Source organism: Amaranthus tricolor, chromosome 8, assembly GCF_026212465.1.
Source record: "Amaranthus tricolor cultivar Red isolate AtriRed21 chromosome 8, ASM2621246v1, whole genome shotgun sequence".
Classification (NCBI taxonomy): Eukaryota; Viridiplantae; Streptophyta; class Magnoliopsida; order Caryophyllales; family Amaranthaceae; genus Amaranthus; species Amaranthus tricolor.
This window is the reverse complement of record NC_080054.1, coordinates 14,509,689-14,529,603: the sequence shown is the minus strand read 5'-3', so window position 1 is coordinate 14,529,603 and position 19,915 is coordinate 14,509,689. Positions and strand designations below refer to the sequence as shown.

The following is a 19,915-nucleotide window of genomic DNA, read 5'->3' as shown; positions in this document are numbered from 1 at the left end:
AAAGTTTGTGTATAAACTTGTATTTAAAAATGAAATTTCCAAAGAGAATTTCTTAAATCTTGAAAATTGATATCAAAATGATAATTTTGAGTATGGAATGATTTATTACATGTATTATTATTGTGGGCATCATGTATATTAATCTTATGAATTGTTGTATGTGTAAAGCCATGTTTAACACTACTTTGTGAAAGTTATTGTGATGGAAATGATTATGTGAACTTCGAAAATATTTGAAATGCATTTTAAAAATAATTTCCAGTAGCTATATGTTAAGAAAATCTCTTGGAAAATTTTGTTGAAATTTATTCGTTAAAATGATATTTTAATGGATTTTAAGGTGTTAAATTCTCTTATTATGAAACACAGTATTAGGCAAACTTTTGATCATCAAAAATAATTAATAAAATGATATTATAATGTCTCCAATAAGACTTGGCCAGAATATAATTAGTTTGGAATTTTTCATGATTTTTGAGTAATCGTTAAATTGTTTATTAGTAAATGTTGAAATAGTAAAATATAAAATAATTACCAAATAAAGACATATGGACTTGAAATTTTTATCAAATACTAATATGGATAGTAACTAAAACTGGTAAATGTTTGAGAATATATCGTTCACGTTTATGGACCTTAATAATTTTTACTCAATTATTAATAATCGGTAAGCTAGAAAACGTTAAAATATAAAATAAATACCAAATGACGTCTTTTGGACATCAAAATTTTATGAGACACTTATGTAAAGAGTAGATGCATATAAAAAGTTTTTTTATAGATTTTCATGACCATATATGGAGTTAAATAAATTCTATTTTTTTATTCGCAAAATAATGACATTAATTATTACAAAATAATAACATTAATTATTACAAATACCCCACGTGATTTTTAATGGTTATTTAAAATTTTATACCCCTTAAAATAGCTTTTGAAATATCATAGAATTTTTATAATATTTTATTCGGACTCAAATAATTTTAAACCTATTTTATTCTATTTATCGATAAAATGTTTATACCAAATAATAAAATACCATACATGATTTTTATAAGTTTAAATACCCCTTAAAATGTTTATACCAAAAGAAACATTTCCATACATGTTAGTGATGTTCCAATATAATACAAAGGTTATATTTGATGATATGATTACGCTAAAGCATGTTTTACCCATGTGGAAAAGAATATGATTTGATTTTGCTATGTTGCAAATAAAGTATATTTTGCTATAATGCAAATAAAATATGTTTATCATATGGAAAAAGTTGATATTTTTTTTACTTTTCAAATGCTATTGAAATTACAAGATATATATATATATATATATATATATATATATATATATATATATATATATATATATATATATATATATATATATATATATATATATATATATGTATATATATATATGTATATATATATATATATATATATATATATATATATATATATATATATATATATATATATATATATATATATATATGTATGTATATATATATATATGTATATATATATATATATATATATATATATATATATATATATATATATATATATGTATATATATATATATATATATATATATATAAATATATATATATATATATATGTATATATATATATATATATATATATATATATATACATATATATATATATATATATATATATATATATATATATATATATACACACACACACACATATATATATATATATATATATATATATATATATATATATATATATATATATATATATACATATATATATATATATATATATATATATATATATATATATATATATACATATATATATATATATATATACATATATATATATATATATATATACATATATATATATATATATATATATATATACATATATATATATATATATATATGTATATATATATATATATATATATATATATATATATATATATATATATATATATATATATATATATATATATATATATATATATAACCTAAATGGCGGGTACATATGCCATAACAAATGTTGTGTGCATGATTAAACGACTCACCAATGTTGAGCGCGTATTGTTCACAACCATTGTGGGGACATGTCGCGGACGATAGACCGACTAACAAACGAGTCACAGGATGAATCACAGTGTACCCATGAAAACTTATGATATGGGTTTGAAATTGATTTGAATCCATTGAGATCTTATGATTTATGATGAAAAATGAGAATTTGAAATGACTATAGAACCATTGAACTGGATTTGAATGATAATATGATTTATCAAATGAAAAAGCATATTTCAAAATGAATTTACTCAAATCAAAAAGGTCTTAATAACTTGTTTAACGGACACTAGTGTGTTTATACTCAAACCTTTTTGCTGATACTATGCTTTGTATGAGTTCTCTTCCAACCCATAGGATTCAACGCCACGTTCTTCCACTTGAAGAACGTCTTACAAGTCCCTTAATAAATGCACAAATCCCAAATCTCACCATAGAGATTACAAGTTGAACACTTTGAAAAGTATTCTAAAGTTAGGTGTATTAGTCAATGAAAAATCTAACTCTTTTTAACACTTAATCCTATTTCAAATTGTAAGAGCTAGATGAACTAAGAATTACAACTCTTTTTGAACGTTTAGAGAATACTAGATCTTATTTCAACAAGAGAGAAAAATGTAAGAAGCGATGCAATCTTAATCCTTGAATGAAGCCTTGTATTTATATATGTCACACCTCAACATATCCTTGAAGAGAAAGAAAACTTCATCCGTCAATTTCGTTGATCAGGTTAATCTCTGCCAGTCTTCAAGATCTTGAACTTTAACTCAAATTGACGTTGCAGTGACAACTCATATAATTATGCCATTGTGTGCTGTATTTTGTTATTATCAACCATTTCTGTGCTACCACATTAGAACACATACAAGATATTGAATACTCAGCAAAAACCAGATAAAATAACGTGTAAAATTTTATTCAAAATTAATTCCTATTTTTAGCATTAATTTAAATTGTCTTTTTCTATTTTTAGTGTTAAGTTAAATTGTCTTTTCCTATTTTTAGTGTCAATTTAAATTGTCTTTTTATTTGTAGGAAAGCCTAAATTTATGAACAACCTATTTATTCAAAATCATTAGTAACAAACCGTGTATTCTTAATTACAAAACGTGTGAAGCTTATATTTTAACATTTAATCATCTAAATATCTTAAGTACACATTTTAAATTCAAATTCAAACTTAATAACAAATTTAACATAAAAGATAAAACACATAATATATCCAAACATTTAAAATAAAACATATAATGATATATTCAAATATTCAAACATACTTTATTTTTAATTCAAACTTAATTTCAATATATTTTGACATATTAAAATATTTCAAAGTTAATTTTAATATATTTTGACCTATTAAAATATTTCAAATGATAATGACGAAAATAACCTTATCTTAAAAATAATTATCTTAAAACCATTTAAACTTATTTCAAAACTTATAAATTCAACCTTAAGATAAACTTAAGTCATTTTAACATATTTCAAGCATATTTCAAGCTCAGCTAGTTTATCAAATAATCTACCAACATTTAAAATATTTCGGACAAAAATACTTTATCAATCAATATATTTCGAACTTTAAATATATATCAATTAGTCATTTTATATTTAATATGATTTTGGACCGACTTAAACAACTAAATATAATTACTAAATTTATTGTTTAATTTAATATGTGTTTTGAATTATCATCACTTAAGAGAATTGAATCTTCAAATTATGTTGGCAAAATTAAGTTTCCGCTTGATTAATACTAAATTCTAGTAAGCGTTTGCCTTCATAATTCGAGGCGGTTACATTTGAACTTATAAACTACAAAATAATCAAAAATTAAGGATGATAAATAAATAGTGTCATTTTCTATTTTTCTCAATGTTCCAAGTAATTTGGAATGAAGGAAGTAAATTACTTTCTATATAGAGCTGTTTCAATGTGACTAGACCAAAAAAAACCGAACCGAAATCGAAAGTTATCCGACCCAAAAATATGTTCCTTATTGAGGTTTATCGAACCGACATCATTCGAACTGAAGTTGCACCTGAACTGGTTGATAATCAAAAATGGAAAAATTGATCCCGAAATGCGATCAATTTTTATAACCGACATATAATTGTCAGACGGGATCACCCAAACAATTATTTGAATATGAGTTAATATATTTGGAGTTAATAATCAATTTCCATGTTTATTAAACAATTTTAGAGTTAATAATCAATTTCCATGTTTATTAAACAATTTTAATCCAATGAGATGAAAAATGATAAAACTTAAATCTTAATTTACTGTCAAACAAGTAAAAAATAACAAAGTAATAATCACTAATTGATTTGTATTGTAACTATTTTCCCTTAAATAAAGTGAATTTGATAATCATTTAATAATCTTCTAGCAACTTAATTTGATATTTACTCGATTGATAGTAACTCATTGTCGAAATCTACTCGAAAAAAATGCCCAAACCCGATTTGTACTAGGTAAAATCGAATCAATTATTGATTGATGGTAACTCAAGACCATTTGACACTCGACTCGAAGTTCAACCGACACCGAACCGGTGCAAAGCCAATAGCTCAAAAAACTGATAATTAACCAAACGGTGTGATGTGGAAGTGCAATGGGACCGTTTTAGAGTGTATGAATTAGCTTAAGAACTAGCTTAACAAGGAACGAAACAAAAGAAAACCCACGCAACCTAGAAACTTATTCTAGATTGGATGGTTTCTTTGAGCAGCAAAAATTCACTAAGTATTTTAAATTCTCAAAGCTTTTACTCTCAAACACTAAGTAATAAGAATAAAAGGGGCGTGCAACACAAAGTAAGCACAAAGAAATTCACAAAGAAAATCAGAGTTTTATTTTCAATCTCACTTGCCTAAAATGCATGGCAATGAGTTCCTTTTATACTAAAAATAATGCAAGTGTTACAAGTCTTCAAGGAACCTTTTAACTTCCCTCAAGGAACCTTTTAACTTCCCCTTCAAAGAACCTTTTAACTTTCCCCCTTACAAAAATCAAAAAACAAAGCATTAAACAAAAGCTAGAATTAAGCCTTTTTAATGTTAAGCATTTAAGGCTAATAATGACCCCTTATTATTAGCTATTTAATTAGCAAATTAAGGCTAATTAAGAGCTTTAACTCCCCTTGCATTTCTCCTAAAAAAACCCTTTGCATTTCTTAAAAAAAAACCGTCCACTGAAGCTTCAAGTTGCTGCTTGAATTGTGCCTTATTCAACTTCCCATTTAAGGCAAGTAATAAAAGATTGCTTTGAAGAGAATCCCAGGAAATTAGCAGCCATTTGCTTGACATTTGCGTGGCTAAGTAAAGCATGGACCGTAGCTTGTCTTGTAGGAACTGTAACTTTATGATCTTGGACTTTGTGGACTGAATTCTCATCACTGTGAGTAACTGGTTCGACCCGAGTGTGACTCGCTGCGACACGTATCCGAAAAATAACTGATCTGAAATACAACTGAGTAGAATGACACCAGTCCGAAACTGACCTGATAACTCGAATGAACACCTTTATCTCTATATCAACATATAACACGGCTGATATAAGTTATAGCTCGAACATATAATAATTCTAGAACAAATTTTTGTGAAAGATACTTTTATTGAGATACCATTCTTAATTATGTTAGTCCATTAACATGTTTTTGTTTGATTAAGTTTTTATAAATTGTGTTTGAGAGATATCTCTTATAAAGACGTTTTAGGAGACCGGCTGTAGTTTTAATTTATTATACGAATTTAAAGGAACGAAAAACACATCAAAATATGTATCTAAATCACGAGTAATTCATTTTCTGGCCATTTTTGCCTCTACAATGGTATCGAGCGGATCTTGGTCTCTTCATTTTGCATTCCCTGTCTAGATTTGTTTGCTAGTGAATGCTCTATTAGTATTTCCTCTATTATTTTTAATTTGCCCTTTTTTAATATCTTAATGTCTATTTATTTTGCATCATTTTCCTATTTATTTATGGTTTAATTTATTTTTTAATCTAATTCACAAATTTATTATCTCTTTCACTTTTTAATTATTTATTTTAATTATCTATTTTTTTTTGTCTTATTCTCCAACTTAATTTTTTCCATTAAATACACAAAAAATCTTTTGAGAGCAGAAGAACAAAAGAAGTATTATAATAAATAACTCCTAATGCTAATTACTAAATTAAGTTGTTATAAAGAGACATATATCGTTGATTATAAGAACCACTATAATTTGTTAATTTTGAGATCATCTAATTCATGAAAAAAATGACGTAAATAGTATAATTGGTAATCTTTTGTACTATATATGTAAAATTGTCTGACCAGTACCGCCTAAAATCTAACCCTTTATTTACATGAATGGAGCGGGGCAAAACAGATTCTATACAGGTCTTAAACGACCTTTTATTATAATAATAATAATAATAATAATAATAATAATTATTATTATTATTATTATTATTATTTTGCTTGAATTATGTTACATTATGACTAAGTTGTTAATAGTTTGATTATAATTGACAAAAGTAAGTAATGAAATTAGAAAATATTTTACTGAATTTGACATGTTTATTTTCGATCAAAATTTAAAAGAAAAAAAATTATGAACGAGTCGGATCAGGTTGAAGTAGGCCGTGAGGGCACACTTGTACTTGTTCATTTTTAATAAAGCCCAATCTAACCTGACCTATTATAATTTGAGCCTAGTTGAACCTTATCCAACTCATTGTATAGTCTAATTAACAATAAGATAATACGGCTTAAAAGAAAAAATCAAGCATATGTACTTAGAGAATACACAAATATACACCATTTAGACAAACTTGAGAGTATATTAAAAGAGAAGCACATTAACACGTACTCGTACTTCTTTACCATAACATATCATCATACGCAGTAAATTCTATTGAGTACTAGAGTTTGAGAGGTAGGTAACATACAAACCGTATTCATAGCTCCTCCAAAAAGAGAGTAATGGTGAAAGAGACCCTAGAATAAAGAAAGCCAAACATATAAAGTGATGACTGGCATCGAGTACGCAATTGATAAGCTACCAACAAAGAACAACAAAACTAGGCTTATATATGTAGAAAGTAATTTAATACATAAAGACAAAAACATATAGATAAATAAAGAGATAAAATCAGCTACATACACACAAAAGAATTAAAGATACAAGAACAAAAAGAAAAAAAAAAAGGCTACTATAAGTCTTAGACACGGATAAACCGTTTTCAAGTATTTTTATTCCTAATCAGGTTCTTAGAGAGGTGTAACTCCTACAAGTCTAAATAAATTCGTTCATCCCATGTTCTCTTGGTTTGCCTCGGTTTCTCCCACCCTCAACAATTTGCCCTTTCTATCATCTCCAAGGATGTGTCAAGATTCTTTCTCTTCACATGTCAAAACCACTCCAATCTGTTTTTGCGCATCTTGTCCGCCCATTGGGCCACTTTTAGGTTCTCTCTCAACTCTTGGTTCCTTATTTCATGCCTCCTTATGTCTGCACATCCACATCAGCATGCACATCTATGCTACTTTCATCTTATTTTCAATTGCCTTTTTAACGGGCGATCATTATGTCCCATACAAAATAGGGACCTAAATTGCAACTCACTAAATTTCACCTTTTAGTTTAGTTGGGAACTTTCTTATTGCAAAAGTGTCCTAGTGGTCGTTCTCTACTTTAGCCATCTTGCTTGTATTGATGAGTAGCATCTTCTCCAAACTCATTATTATTTTGGATAACTGACCCTACATACTTAAACTTGGTCGTGAATACAATAACATCTTCTCCAACGGTCACTTAAGGTTCTAGCTTGTTTAACCCGCTAAAATATCACCTTAAATATTCGGTTTTTATTTGACTAATACCAAACCCATTGCTTTCTATAACCACCCTTCACTCTTCTAGTTTTGCATTAGCTTCTTTGCTATTTTTCGCTACTTACACAATATCGTTCGTGAATAGCATGCACCATGGCGCATTCTATGAGATACCTTTGGAGATATCATCCATAATGGCGACAAATAAGAAATTGTTTCGTGATGATCCCTATGTTGGCCAAATTTTATTCGGAAGAGCTCGGTCAGCCCTAATGATGTAGTCGTAGCTTCATCATACATATCTTTAATCGCCTTAATATAAGTTTCTGCGATCCCCTTTGCCTTTATGCTATCCCTAATGATTCCCCTTAGAATTCTATAATAAGCTATCTCCAATAGATTAACACCATATGTAAGTCCTTACTTTGCTTCCTATACTTTTCCATCAGCCCTCTTAGAGTACCTAGCATGAAACTATATTATCTCTGAATTCTCGCATACTTAGGCATCGCCTTTGTTCTTAAAGAATGGGATGAGTGTACTGCTCCTCCATTCTACTGGCATCCTATGGGCTCTCCAAATAAAATAGAAAGGTTTTTCACCCATCTAATGCCTTTAATAGTTTTGCTATTTTACAACCTATTGGGTCGTTTCTTATGTCCTTTAAGCCCCTAGCTTCATTAAGTACTTCCAAGAAGTATTGACATTGTTCATCTCTTATAGAACTTGTCCTTGCTTCCTTGTTTAAATATCATGCTTTTTCCTAGACCTATCTTTAGAGATCTTAAGAATATGTTGCTCCCGTTCTTTCATATCTAGCTTTTTATAAAAGTCTTCATATACTCGACTTTTTATCTTAACTACTGCTTTCTTTATTGCTTGCTTTAGAACCTTGTAGTTCTCTCTCTTACTTTTCGATCTGATCCTCTTCTTTTGTACCCACCATTAGATACTTAGACCTTTTATTTTTCTCCTTAATCTTTTTGTGCACCTCTTCGTTTCACCACCACGACTACTTATACAACTTGAGTTTTCCCGTTGACTTCCCTAGAGTTTCTTTAGTAACTTATTTAACGGTTTCGACTATTGTTTCCCACATTTAGTTAACAACATTTGACTGCCTCGTATATTCAATGACATTGATCTTGCATGTCAAAGTTGAGGTTATATCTCCTATTATACTTTGCCTAAAAATCAACACTAACAACTGATATTAAGTTGGATACCACCTTAAAATCCAAGCACGCTGCCTAATCCCTTCTACGTACTAAGACGTAGTTAATTTGGGTAATACGCCCTCCGCTCTTGTATGTAATTAGTTGTTTAAATTTGTTCCTAAAGATAGAATTTGCGACCACTAAATCACGAGCTAAAGCCAATTTGAAGAATTTAAGATTGTGGAAATTAGGGTTTATGAATACTGTTTGTATTGATTTTCATTGTTTACAGATCCAATTATTTATACACGAATTAGGACTTAATTTAGGAAATAAACTAAACTTGGTAAACCAGAAATTACCCTAATTACAATGTGCTAAATAAGCCAACTAAATATCCTGTGAATAAGTTGATTATTCCTACACTCCCCCTCAAGTTAGGTGATGGGATTTCCAATGCCTAACTTGGATAAAGTAGTTTCGAAGACTTCAGCTGAAACACCTTTTGTGAGAATATCCGCTAACTGATCTTCTGTTTTTACATGTGGGATACTAATGATCTGCTTCTCCAATTTTTCCTTTATGAAATGTCTATCAATCTCTACATGTTTCGTTCGATCATGCTGGACAGGATTCTCTGAGATACTAATAGCTGCTTTGTTGTCACAAAGTAACTTGCATGCTTCTTTTGGTGGGAAGTCAAGTTCATGTAAGAGCTTTCTTAGCCATAGTATCTCTGTTATTCCTTTTGCTACTCCCCTAAACTCTGCTTCTGCACTTGATAATGCTACCACCTTCTGTTTTTTACTCCTCCAAGTAACCAAGTTTCCCCCTACTAGACTGAAGTATCCTGATGTAGATTTTCTACTATCTCGATCGCCAGCCCAATCTGCATCTGTATAGGCTACAAGGTCCAGATGCCCATTTTTCTTAAAGAAGACCCCTCTATTGCTCGTGCCTTTCAAGTACCTCAAGATTCTCAATACAGCTTCCATATGTGAGATCTGTGGTAGGTGCATGAAACGACTTACAACTCCAACTGCATATGATATGTCGGGTCTGGTGTGGGATAGGTAGATAAGTTTTCCTACCATTTTCTGGTATTTCTCTCTGTCAGCTCGTTCTTCTCCGGGTGTTGTTTGGAGCTTATGATTGGTGATTATTGGTGTTTCTGCTGGTTTACAGTCAAGCATACCTACCTCTGCTAACAAATCTAGGACATACTTCTTTTGATTGATGAAGATTCCCTTTTTTGATCGAAGAACCTCAATTCCTAGAAAGTACTTTAAGTTTCCTAGATCTTTCATTTCGAACTCCATGAATAACTTCCCCTTAAGTTCCTCTATTTCTTTCTCATCATTTCCAGTTATCACCATATCATCCACATAAATGATTAAACATGTAATCTGACCGTCCCTTTTCTTCAAGAATAGAGTATGATCAGACTGGCTTTGTATATACCCGAATTCCTTCATTGCTGTGGTAAATCTCCCGAACCAAGCTCTCAGCGACTGTTTCAAGCCATACAATGCTCTTTTAGTTTACATCCTTCTCCTGGAGCAAATTCATCTGAGAATCCGGGTGAAGCATGCATATACACTTCTTCTTCAATCTTGCCGTGTAGAAAAACATTCTTTACATCAAACTGATAGAGAGGCCATTCTTTGTTGGCAGCTATAGAGAATATAACCCTGATGGTGTCTATCTTGGCAACTGGGGAAAAAGTCTCAGAGTAATCGATCCCGTAGGTCTGTGTATACCCTTTTGCCACAAGCCTTGCTTTGTATCTGTCAATAGTTCCATCTGCAAGATATTTAATTGTAAAGACCCATTTGCAGCCAACTGGTTTTTTCTTCTCGGGTAGAATACACTTATCCCATGTGTTATTTTTCTTCAACGCTGAGATCTCATCCTCCATTGCTTCTTTCCACCTTGGGTTTTTGAGGGCTTCTTCAGTGCTCCGAGGAAGGGAACTTGAGTATAGACTGGTTTGGAATGCAATGGCTGTTTGTGCCAAGTTACCCATCTCCCGGCTAATAGGATACCGGGATCTCTGTGATTCAAACTCTGGATCATACCGTCTTGGGGGAACACCTCTTTTGCTTCTTGGAGGTAATTCGTATCTGCATGGAAAATTAACAATACCCGATATATCATTATTAGTTTGAGGCTCTAGTTCAGATAATACCTCTTGGGTCTCCGAAACAACTTCTTGATCACTATGCTTCAGACAAGGTGGGTTCGGCCTGAGGAGAAAGTAATACTATGTTTTCCGTAGCATAATCTGTGGGATTACCTACTTGCTCTTTGTGGTTCAGATCATTAGTTACAGAATATGTGAGCCAGCTTAAGTCATCATCTGTAGTCCCCCCCTGAGGACGAAGCTGGGAGTAAAAGTAAGAATGCTCAAGGAAGTCATAATCCATTGTAGTATATAATTTGTTTTGAGTCGGATCAAAGCAACGATATCCCTTTTGATTATTACCATAGCCAACAAAGATACACTTAACAGCCCGAGGTTCAAGTTTATTCCGAACAGGTTTCGGCAAGTGAACAAACACAACACACCCAAAGATTCGGGGGGGTAAGGAGTGGAATGAGGGAACAGTGGTGTAGGTATGGAGGACTTCAAGAGGGGATTTGAACTGAAGGACTTTGGAGGGTAGTCTGTTTGTGAGGTAGGCAGCAGAGGCAATGGCTTCAGGCCAAAAATAGGATGGGACATGGGCTTCAAACATAAGAGCTCGCCCTATTTCTAGGAGAGTGCGATTCTTTCTTTCAGCTATGCCATTTTGTTGTGGGGTGTGAGGGCATGAGGTTTGGTGAATTAGGCCATGAGTAGTGAAGAAGTTTTCCATATGTTGGTTCATGTATTCCCCCCCATTGTCAGATCGAAGTATCTGAGGTTTGGCTTTAAACTGGGTGACAATCATGTTGTAAAACTTGACAAAAACATCAAACACCTCAGACTTGTGTTTTAAGAAGTATATCCAGCACATTCTAGTACAATCATCAATAAAGGAAACAAAGTATGAATAACTCTGTTTATTAAATTCAGGAGCAGGGCCCCAAACATCAAAATGTATTAAAATAAATGGTTCACTGCTTTGATTTGAACTAGGAAAGTAGGAATGTTTGTGACTTTTCGCAAGAATACAAGCTTCACAATCTAAGACTACAGTACTTGTAACTAATGACGGAAAAAGACGTTTCAGATAACCTAGTGATGGATGTCCGAGACGTCTATGCCACGTCCATAACTGATGATCTGTGAACCCTTGAGCAAGCAAAGTGTGACCCGTTTGAATCGCCTCGTCCACATAGTATAGACCGTCACGTTCAGTACCACGCCCAATAGTCTTCCCTGTCTGAGCATCCTGCACAACACAACCAGAGGACGACATAAGCACAGTACAATTTAATTCTCGAGTCAATTGACTGATAGACAATAACTTGTGAGATAAGCTAGGAATTAAAAGACAATTGTTAATTTTGAGAGAGGGAGAAATAGCAACGGGCCCAGCTTGGTCAACACTCACGCACTCCCCATTAGCAGTTTGAATATGGGTTCGGGTTTTTTGATGAGTGGATAAAAGATCACGGGAGTCAAAAGTCATAGTATCAGTGGCCCCGCAATCGAATATCCATGCGGATGATAGACAAGGTTTGCATAGTAGACCATGTTTATGGGTTTTGTAAGTGGGTTTGTGAGTGTTTTTGAGAATGGGCCGGTTATGGGTTTGGTTCAAAATGGGCCGGTGGGTTTGAATGGGCTTAGGGTTTTTTGAGGGTGGGGTTATAAAAAGGTGAGAGTGTGAGTGTTTCCCTTTCCCTTCCTCAATTGTTTCGGTTTCTAGATCTTTCCCCTCCTTCTCCCTTTCTCTCTCTTCTGATACGCCTCTTTGTGCTTTCTGTTTCATTGCACCTTCAACACTATTTCTGTCTTCTTTTGCTTCTATGTGAGTGGTTGGTTTGTTTTTGGGAGATGAAGCGCCGGTGGCCAAGTGAGCCTTGCCGCCGGTTCTTGATGGAGCCTTGGTGGCAGCTCTCCTTTGCCGGTGTTCCTCCCACCATTCCGGGAAGCCAATGATTTTGAAACATCCTTGTTTTGTATGACGGCTCCCTCCACAGTGACTGCATCTCAGGTGAGTTTTATCCTCTTCATTACGCCGGAATGAGACATTCGACCGGTGTTTAACGGCCAACCCACTCCTTATTTCTGAGGGAATTTTTCCCGGTGATGAAGTGTGGCTCATAATCCCACGCCTAGAGATTTCTCGTCTGATTGTGGCATAGGCTACTTCCACTGTTGGGAGTGGGTCTTGATGTAGCAAGTCACGCTTTTCCTTGTCAAAAGTGTCATGGATTCCGGCCAAAAATTGAAATAGCCGTTGCTTTTGAATAAAGGTGTTAAAAATCGTTATATCCTCCGCATGTATCATTGGATTTGGTTGTCTTCAGTCTATCTCTTTCCAGATTGTGTTAAGTTTCCCATAGAAAACCTCCAAAGGGTCTTGATTTTGTTTCAAATTATTGGCTTGAGAACTCAGATCGAAGATCTGGAGTTCATCTCTTCCACTGCTTAATAGAACTTCGATCCCTCTCCATAAATCTTTTGCAATAGTGTAGTCTAAGAATTGGTTTATAAGATCTGCACTGATATTCGAAATAATCCAAGACAAGACTATCGAATCTTTTTGTTTCCATGCTCTGTAATTTGGATCTGTGATGCTAGGAGGATCGTCGATGATGTGATTGAGACGTCCCCTGCATTCTAAAGCAATCTGCATCATTTTGCACCAAGTCGTGTAATTTTGATAATTTAGCTTTTCGGCCAATTTTAGGTCAGGAGATATGGTTTCAAGGTTTGTGTTGGGTTTATTCATTTGTTGAAACAGTTTGAACATTTGTTCCATTTGTTCCATGTTTATGAGTTGATTTGGGTTGGTTTCTGCCATTGTTTTTGGACAGGTATGATTTTAAGGTAGATGATGATATCCAATGGTGTTGACGGTCCCGGAAAACACCTTTGGCTCTGATACCATGAAGAATTTAAGATTGCGGAAATTAGGGTTTATGAATACTGTTTGTATTGATTTTCATTGTTTACAGATCCAATTATTTATACACGAATTAGGACTTAATTTAGAAAATAAACTAAACTTGGTAAACCAGAAATTACCCTAATTACAATGTGCTAAATAAGCCAACTAAATATCCTGTGAATAAGTTGATTATTCCTACACAATTCGTGCAGACACTCACCACTTTCATTTGTGGTGCCAAAACCAAAACCACCATGCACCCGATCATTACCGTCTGTCAGTCTCCTTATGGGGCCATTTAAGTCACCACCGACAAAAACCGTTTCTTCTCTCGGGATGGTCACCATAAAGTTTCCCAAGTAGTCCCAAAATTTTCTCCACTATTCATAATCTAAACCAACTTAGGGACCATAAACCCTAATGATTGAAGTAACGTCTTCACCTAAAACTACTCTTTAACTAGCAAAATCCTAGCATTGCACCTCTTTACTTCAAGAACATACATTACTAAGTCATTAGAGACTAGGATCCTAACTCCATTACGCTTTTCGTCCAATTCTGAATACCATGAACTTATACCCATTTACTTCGATTGTATCTAGAGCCTTCTGCCTTGTCTCTTTTAATCTTTAGTGATATGATTATATTCTAATGCGTTCAATTGTATCAAATTTAAGAAATTTACTTTTTTGCATAATTATTTTGCATCAATTCTTATTCTTCTGCATTATAAATGTTTTATTTTTAAAAAGATATTCTACATGATAGTAACAAATTTTTGGAATTTCAAAATTTAAAGTAACATTTTTAGACATTAACGTTACGACGGCTTAAATTCAAAAGTACAATGTTATTTTGTGGAATTTTAAGGAAAGAAGGTTATTGTATTTTTATGAAAGAAGACAAGGGTAAAAGCAAAATTTCACACCCTAATGTATATTATAACAGTTTTTGGGCATTAATGTTACGACAGCTTAAATTCCAAAAGTGCAATACTATTTTGTGGAATATTTTTAAAAAATTGCTATCACTAGTATTTCGCAAAAGTTCATCGTTACCATACCGAATGTTCCTTTTAAAATTTGTATTATCATTGTGAACAAATCATAATTTGACGTCAACAATGTTGTGATATAAAATTCTATATAATATGTACTTAATTATAAAAGGAAAAAGCTCGTGTACTCGGGGTTACCGTAAAGGAATGGTAGTGACTAGTGATAAATTAATTAAGCCAGCTTAAGCGTGTAGACTTTGAAAATTTTAGGACCGTTAGTAGGTTTTTAAAGGCAAATCTTATCTTACTTTGCTTAATAATTACAGAGTGGTTCAGATGCACTCAAAGTGATCTAATAAGACCATTTGTTTGATAATCACTACGCACTACACTAGTTAACGTATAAATCGTCTTTAATATGGCGTATTAGGAAAAAGTTTTGAAAAGTATATTATCAAAGAGATGTTAAATGTCTGAATTACTTTTTTCTAATGACATATTTATTATATATAGTTCTATGTTATTAAATATGATCTAATAATAATAATTAATATTTAAAATCGGATAGAGTAATACTACTCTATTTCTTTGGAATTGTCGTTTTTGACATTTTTTATGAGTTTTTTTTTTATTAAATGAGGCAACATCAAAGATACTAATATATTTTGGTTCTTTGATTAATAATCGAGAGAAAAGATAAAAGGCCACGAGTAAAAGTTAGGTTTATTCTCACAAAGTCATATGTAATATTAGTGCTAGTTCTATTAATTTGTCTGGTAAATTAAATATTCTCAAAATAACATGTCGTTAAAGATAATTCTTTAATATTAACAATTTATCATTGATTCTTTTCATAATTTTTGATGATGTAAAATATATGATATCTCTTATTATTAATAGATAATATTGATTCCTTTGTTATTTTGATGTATGGTTTATACTTATATTTTGTACACTTAATGCTTTCGACTAAGTAATCTTTTAATTTTTGCCAGATATTTTCAACCAAATTATCTTTTAAGGATAAATGTGTTTGTCGATCTTCAACATCATCCTTATTTTGAATCCATATTTTTATTTTGAATCCATATTTTGATTTTGAGATTTTTGAAATGATTATTTTGGTATGTTTTAACAAAAAAGTAGGAAAATAAGAAGAAAATATGTAAATATAAAATTATGTCAAAAAAATATCAATATGGGTCTCATTTTATAGATCTCGAAAAAATATGACCGTTGGTATAATTTTTTGTTTTAAAAAAAATTTATTTTAATGCGAAAATAGCCGTTAATTGTACGACTAATTTTAACAGCCTATCAGAAAGCGACACGTGGCAATTTTTTTTTAAAAAAAAAGGGGTGACCGTTCACATGAACGGGTTACCCATTGACCCAATTGCCTAATCTTTTCCCCAACCCACCTATTATTAGGTCACTATTATACGCATTTTTGCCATGATTTGGTCATATGACCTCTAAAAGAGTCACCATTATTAATGTTCTTAATACTTTCTGCATTTTTTTTTATTTTTCTTAAATAAAATATTAAATTTTAGAGTGAAGCTTTAACTAGAAATTCTCATCTATTTATAAGAAAAAATAATTTTATGTAAAATCTTAATAAATTCATCTTAATATATATTATAAAAATATCAACTTCTAAAAAATCTTAGAACCCTAATAATTAAGTTATTTATGATATAAGTGTGTTTTGAGGTACTTAGAAAAAGGGAAAGGGAAAACAAGATAACCAGGGGAGTATTAAATATTATCTCAATTTCTTATAAGTAATAAACACACATAAGTAAATGAGGAAAATGTATATAACATATTTTTGGGTCTCAATCATTTGCTTAATTAACCTACTAATTGTTGATATCCTATAGAAGCGAACACGATAAAAGGTTATGAATTTAATTTTCATTCATACTTCATTTAAATAGAATACTTAACGCTATGTATAGATATGATTTTTGTTGCATCTACATTTTTTATTTAAAAGGTTGTCGTGTAAGGTGGTGCAATAAATAATACAACATAATTTTAAATCGATCTCAACCATCAACTTAAAAGTAATAATTGTAAATATCTTACATTCTCCATCAAATGAGCCCTTTAGCCTAATTGATCATAACCAAAAACAAAACAACAACAAATCTTTAGCTCTAAAAAAAAAAAAGACTTAGGTTCAATTGTAACTACTTACACGAAGGATAAACTCATCTCTTCTTTACCACTAAGAGATTTTTTAGGCTATCTAAAATAAAAAAGGAAAAAATATCATAAATAATACAACGATTTTCTTATTTCTCTATAATAATATCTACTTTTGATTAATCATGAATAATACCAGTTTAGGGAATTGCTTTCCTAGAATATCCCTAACATGCTAAAAATCAAACTATAAGAGATTATATGACCAAATAATTTGATAAATTAGTTAATAAACTAAAGTTGATATTATTCTAGGAAGAAACCCCCTTAAGGTGGTATTTTTAATGGTTAATTAAAAGTTGATATTATTGCAGATAAATTAATAAAAGTTTGTATTATTGATGAAAAATTTTCCAATAAAAAAATAATCAAAAAAATGAACCAATCAATCATTACATAAATGGAAAAAATACACTTTCTCCTTCAATCTTTTTCATTCCACACATTCAACTCAAGTCATCAATCAATCATCAATAATTTATAATAATAACATAACATCCATCCCCACCCACCACAACAACATGAAGTATTAGAAATAAAAGAACACTTACTATTGCTGTTTTGGGTCCTTAGGCCACATGCTTCTAAGCAGCTTTAGCAGCATTCTGGCCCTTGTTTTGGTCCTTGTACTACACTGGCTTTGTAACAATAACAACAATTGTGTCAATATCCCACCATAAATTGCTTCTTCTCTTGCTATCATTGATTCATCACACAATATCAATAAACAATTTACTGCACTTTCACTGCCTTCATCATCTCCTGATACTCTAAAAACCATCTTAATTAATGCCTTAATCCCTCTTGATAATACACCATGTACCATAAATGCTGTCTTTGCACTTTCTGAATGATCTAAAATTTGTTCTAAAGCTTTTATTACTTTTAATAATAATATTTCATCCTTGTTTTTCTTGATTCCTGTTTCCAAAATGTATGTCACCATTGATTCTATTAGCCCTTCTTTGATCAAATTTTCGTGTCGTTTTTCGAGTGATGATGATGAGCTTGAAATTAAGCTTAAGATTGCCTTAACCCCTGCTTCTGAAAGTTCAGAATTTTGTGGGTAATTGTTGATATAATCAAGCAAAGATTGGAGTATTTTTGTGTCATTTCCTATTTTGGTTGATAAATTATACTCTTTTGAAAGGGATGCTATTTCTATTATATTGCATAAGGCTACTTTGACTAAATTACTTCCTTCATGGAGTAGATTTTTGAATGTTTCAAACTTTTGCTCTTCTAATAATATATTCAAGTCACTCAAGGAAGAAAAAGGAACTAATTTAAGAGCACAGTTAAGGGATTTCTCCACTAAAACCATAGTTTCTTGGGTGTTTTTTGATTCAAAAATTATACCCAAAATCAATGACAAAAAACCCATTTGGATTAAACCTTCATTTTTCCTATGCAAATCATTTGACAAGCATATAATTTGCTCAAGAACTTGTATTTTCTGCTCCAAAGGTGAGTTTTGAGATTCTAGAACATTCTTTAATGAAGTATAGAACATAATTTTGGAACCCACTTTGTAAAATCCATGATCATCATGATGAGTATTGCCTTTATGAAGCCATTGATCAATCAAATGCCTCAAAGTAAGATTAGGAACCATAGATATATCAAGAAGTTTCTGCATTGTAACTGGGCATATAAGATTTCCAGAAGCAAGCCATCTTTCAATTGAAGGCCTATCATAAGTTTGTCCTGTGCACAAAGTGACAGGATCACTAAACAACTCTAGACTTATTGGACATGTGAAGAAATCAGGGATTGACATTCCTATTTCTTTCATCATTAAAAGAAAAATAAAGGGATTCTTGTGGAGAATGGGAATTTAATGAAATTTAAAAGAGAAGATGTAGATCTTATTGACTAAAATGGGAACCCTTCCTCAAGTGCTTTCTTTTCATGGTAACAATCTATTATCAAACAATATATAGATAGGATAAGATAAACTAGTTTTTTTAGAGCATTATAAGTAAAGCTGGTGGTTGAAGAGTTTTCTTTTTATTCTGTGCTACAGGTTTGATTCTCACGATCCCTCTTGCCTCTTGAATAAATTGTTTTTACTCAAAACTATAAGGAACAAAGAAATATGTTTACTTTTATAACATAAAGATATGAATGCATACATTTTATGAAATGAAAGAGTTTATAAGCTAGAGAAATGTAAAGTATGGGGATGTGTCTAGGTTTAGTTTGGAGCGTAAGAGGAGAAAGGAAGAAAGAAAGGGAATTTTCATAATAAAAGAGAGAGACAATACACATGAGATGTAGGAGGCATAAATAAGGAAACTAAAGCGAAATCATAGGAAGAAAAAAACACCAATAACCAAACATCTAAGTTTTGGAGGAAGTAAAAGAGTAGGGAATAAGAAAGTGGGGGGAGGGATGATGGGGTGGGCTAATTTTAGTGGGATAGAGTCATAAATTCATACTTAGATATTAACATTACATAAAGATAATTGGGAACATGTTTAGTCCATTGTCCACTACATACATTTCCTTTTATCTTTTATATCGGGTTACTTGAATTGAAAGTAAATATTTTAAAAAATAAAACAGTCTAATTAATATAATAAAGGTAATTAGAGATGTAA

General features: G+C 31.3%; 1 protein-coding gene across 3 annotated transcripts; it reads right to left on the bottom strand.

The window, feature by feature from the left end:
- Positions 1-4,987: 4,987 nt before the first annotated feature.
- Positions 4,988-19,651, bottom strand: LOC130820876 (U-box domain-containing protein 25-like). 3 transcript variants are annotated; one of them, XM_057686419.1, is made up of 2 exons: positions 17,864-19,650; positions 4,988-5,604 (listed from the first exon to the last, which is right to left on the bottom strand). In XM_057686419.1, coding segments are annotated over exons 1-2 (1,248 nt in total). In that variant the 5' UTR covers positions 19,111-19,650; the 3' UTR covers positions 4,988-5,603. The 3 variants fall into 3 exon arrangements, with proteins under 3 accessions (XP_057542402.1, XP_057542404.1, XP_057542403.1); XM_057686421.1 differs by lacking the exon at positions 4,988-5,604 and adding an exon at positions 6,654-7,062 and having other exon boundaries at positions 17,864-19,651; XM_057686420.1 differs by lacking the exon at positions 4,988-5,604 and adding an exon at positions 12,039-12,433 and having other exon boundaries at positions 17,864-19,651.
- Between the last annotated feature and the right edge of the window lie 264 nt (positions 19,652-19,915).